The sequence below is a fragment of the Opisthorchis viverrini genome (genome assembly GCF_000715545.1).
Source record: "Opisthorchis viverrini unplaced genomic scaffold scaffold6138, whole genome shotgun sequence".
NCBI classification, from domain to species: Eukaryota; Metazoa; Platyhelminthes; class Trematoda; order Opisthorchiida; family Opisthorchiidae; genus Opisthorchis; species Opisthorchis viverrini.
In genome coordinates, this window is record NW_008753314.1 from 1 (window position 1) to 1,968 (window position 1,968).

At 45.4% G+C, this 1,968-nt stretch overlaps 1 protein-coding gene across 1 annotated transcript; it reads right to left on the minus strand.

Annotated features, from left to right (window-relative positions):
• Nucleotides 1-1,274: 1,274 nt before the first annotated feature.
• On the minus strand, nt 1,275-1,734 carry T265_15861 (hypothetical protein; the record flags this gene model as incomplete). Its single annotated transcript, XM_009179257.1, has 2 exons — nt 1,275-1,344; nt 1,601-1,734. Coding segments are annotated over 2 exons (204 nt in total), but the record flags the coding sequence as incomplete, so codon positions are not given.
• Nucleotides 1,735-1,968: the final 234 nt, after the last annotated feature.

The window sequence follows — 1,968 nt, forward strand, 5'->3', positions numbered from 1 at the left end:
AGGTAAACGGATAGCCTTCTGAATAAATGCTGAGCGGAAGCGCACTGCACCGGGGATGTGCTGAAGACCTGCGTACGTCGACTATGCAAAAGACCACAACAAAGTCGTGTAAGGACTACTGATGAGCCGAAGACATTGCGGCGTACCCTGGTGGACGAGAATGAGATCTCTGCAGAATACGCTGGACACACCGGAAGATTGGGCGGCAGTAAAACTGTCAATCTTTTGATTCAGTACTAATATATGGGCAGGACATTGAGCGAAACTTCGTATTCCATGGGTGGCCGACTGACAACGCGTACGAGGTTTGCACCGCAATGCTGAGACGAAACGACAAATTGTCAGCACAGGCTTACAAGTCATCATAAGTTACGGGCCATGGCTCAATTTTCGTAAAACCGTACTGTAGCTACCAACAATGTTCATCTGACCAGTCCAGAGTCGGTGTGCTTTCCATGCACGAAGAGCGCTCGCAGACAGATACAAGCATCGAAGAGCATCGACACCAGATTAGGAAATTTATTATTGACCAGTGCGTCCAGCATGACATAGTTGCCCATGAATAAGCCCACAATCATACGGGCATGGTCCGTCTTTATGGGAGATCACAGAAGCCTGAAGTTCTGTAAAACCGGCTATTTAGGGAGACTCTCCTCTCCAGCAGTTTTTGTGCGATACACAGTGACAATGTTATAGCACCAAAGGTTGAGACCTTTAGGAGGCTACTCGACATGCAGTAGTGGGATAGCCTGGATACGTGGGAGTGTGAGCCTGAACAGGTCGGGTGTTTACCATGGACACTAGCAATCCCACTAACTAGCTATTACATTATCCCTAGTTGGTGCAGAATGGAGCTGACATGGATCCGTAAATCTACTCGTCTCATCAATTTGGAACTGTATCATTTCCTAGTTATGTGGACCAGTATCAGCGTCCTTAGTAGTTCCTGGTGAGACTCGCGGGGGGATAGGATACTATGGTGAGGCTCATCAATACCACTAATGACATCTACAACTCCGTACACCAGAGTAAAATGAAGGGCTCTGAATGCGATTAATGTCATCTACTATTATCTCATGTTCGCGTATGGATTTTGTGTACATAAACGGATTGGGTAAAAAAGGCACAAAGGAACGGGAACAAGAATGCGACCTACCCATCCCCATAAAGCTTTACCGACATGTCTTGCCATATTGGGAGAACCAGACCAATAGTTGCCTGATGATTAGTGATATCAACACCCAACACCGCTGACTCTTCAGTGCCTTGTTTACCATTTGTGGAAATGACACAACAGTATCGGTGTCGATGAGGTCGAGGATATTCGGTTTGCAAACGTACAGCCTAAAGAGTAATAAGATCAAAAACATACATACCAGCTGGACATAGTCCTCGAAACGTAACAAAGCAAGAATTCTCTTTAGATGATCCTGAATATCATCTGGTTTATTATGTCAGCAATATGGGTAAAACCAGTACCGTTGGGTTTTATGTGACTTGAACGTCTCCGCGATCTGACATTCAATCCCACAGCAGTAGCTTTGCACATCAAGAAATCCTCACTTTGGCTGAGCGACACTTAGGAAACACAACGACTTACCTGCTCTTTGATGAATTTTCAAGCGCATCCTGAACGTTAGCTGCCTTGTCGGAGTCCTGACAATAACTTGCTGAGGAACTAGAGCTTACGGAGGAATGCGCAAACAAAGAGCGGTCGATAGTTATCAGTGACATCGTCCGAATTAAATCAGAACGAAGTGTGTTTTATACTAGACCATCGCAACACGGAAGACACACCTGAAGGCCAGTCGAAGTTCCAACAGCTGATTGGTTGCATGCCAGAAATGAACATCAAGTCAAGGTCACAGCCTCAGACCACATTTCTAAGGGATACCTGGAGTAGCTTAAAAGATTCTAGCAGGCCTTTAAAAATGAAGGATATCTGCAGTGGAATCAGCATTAAATGCT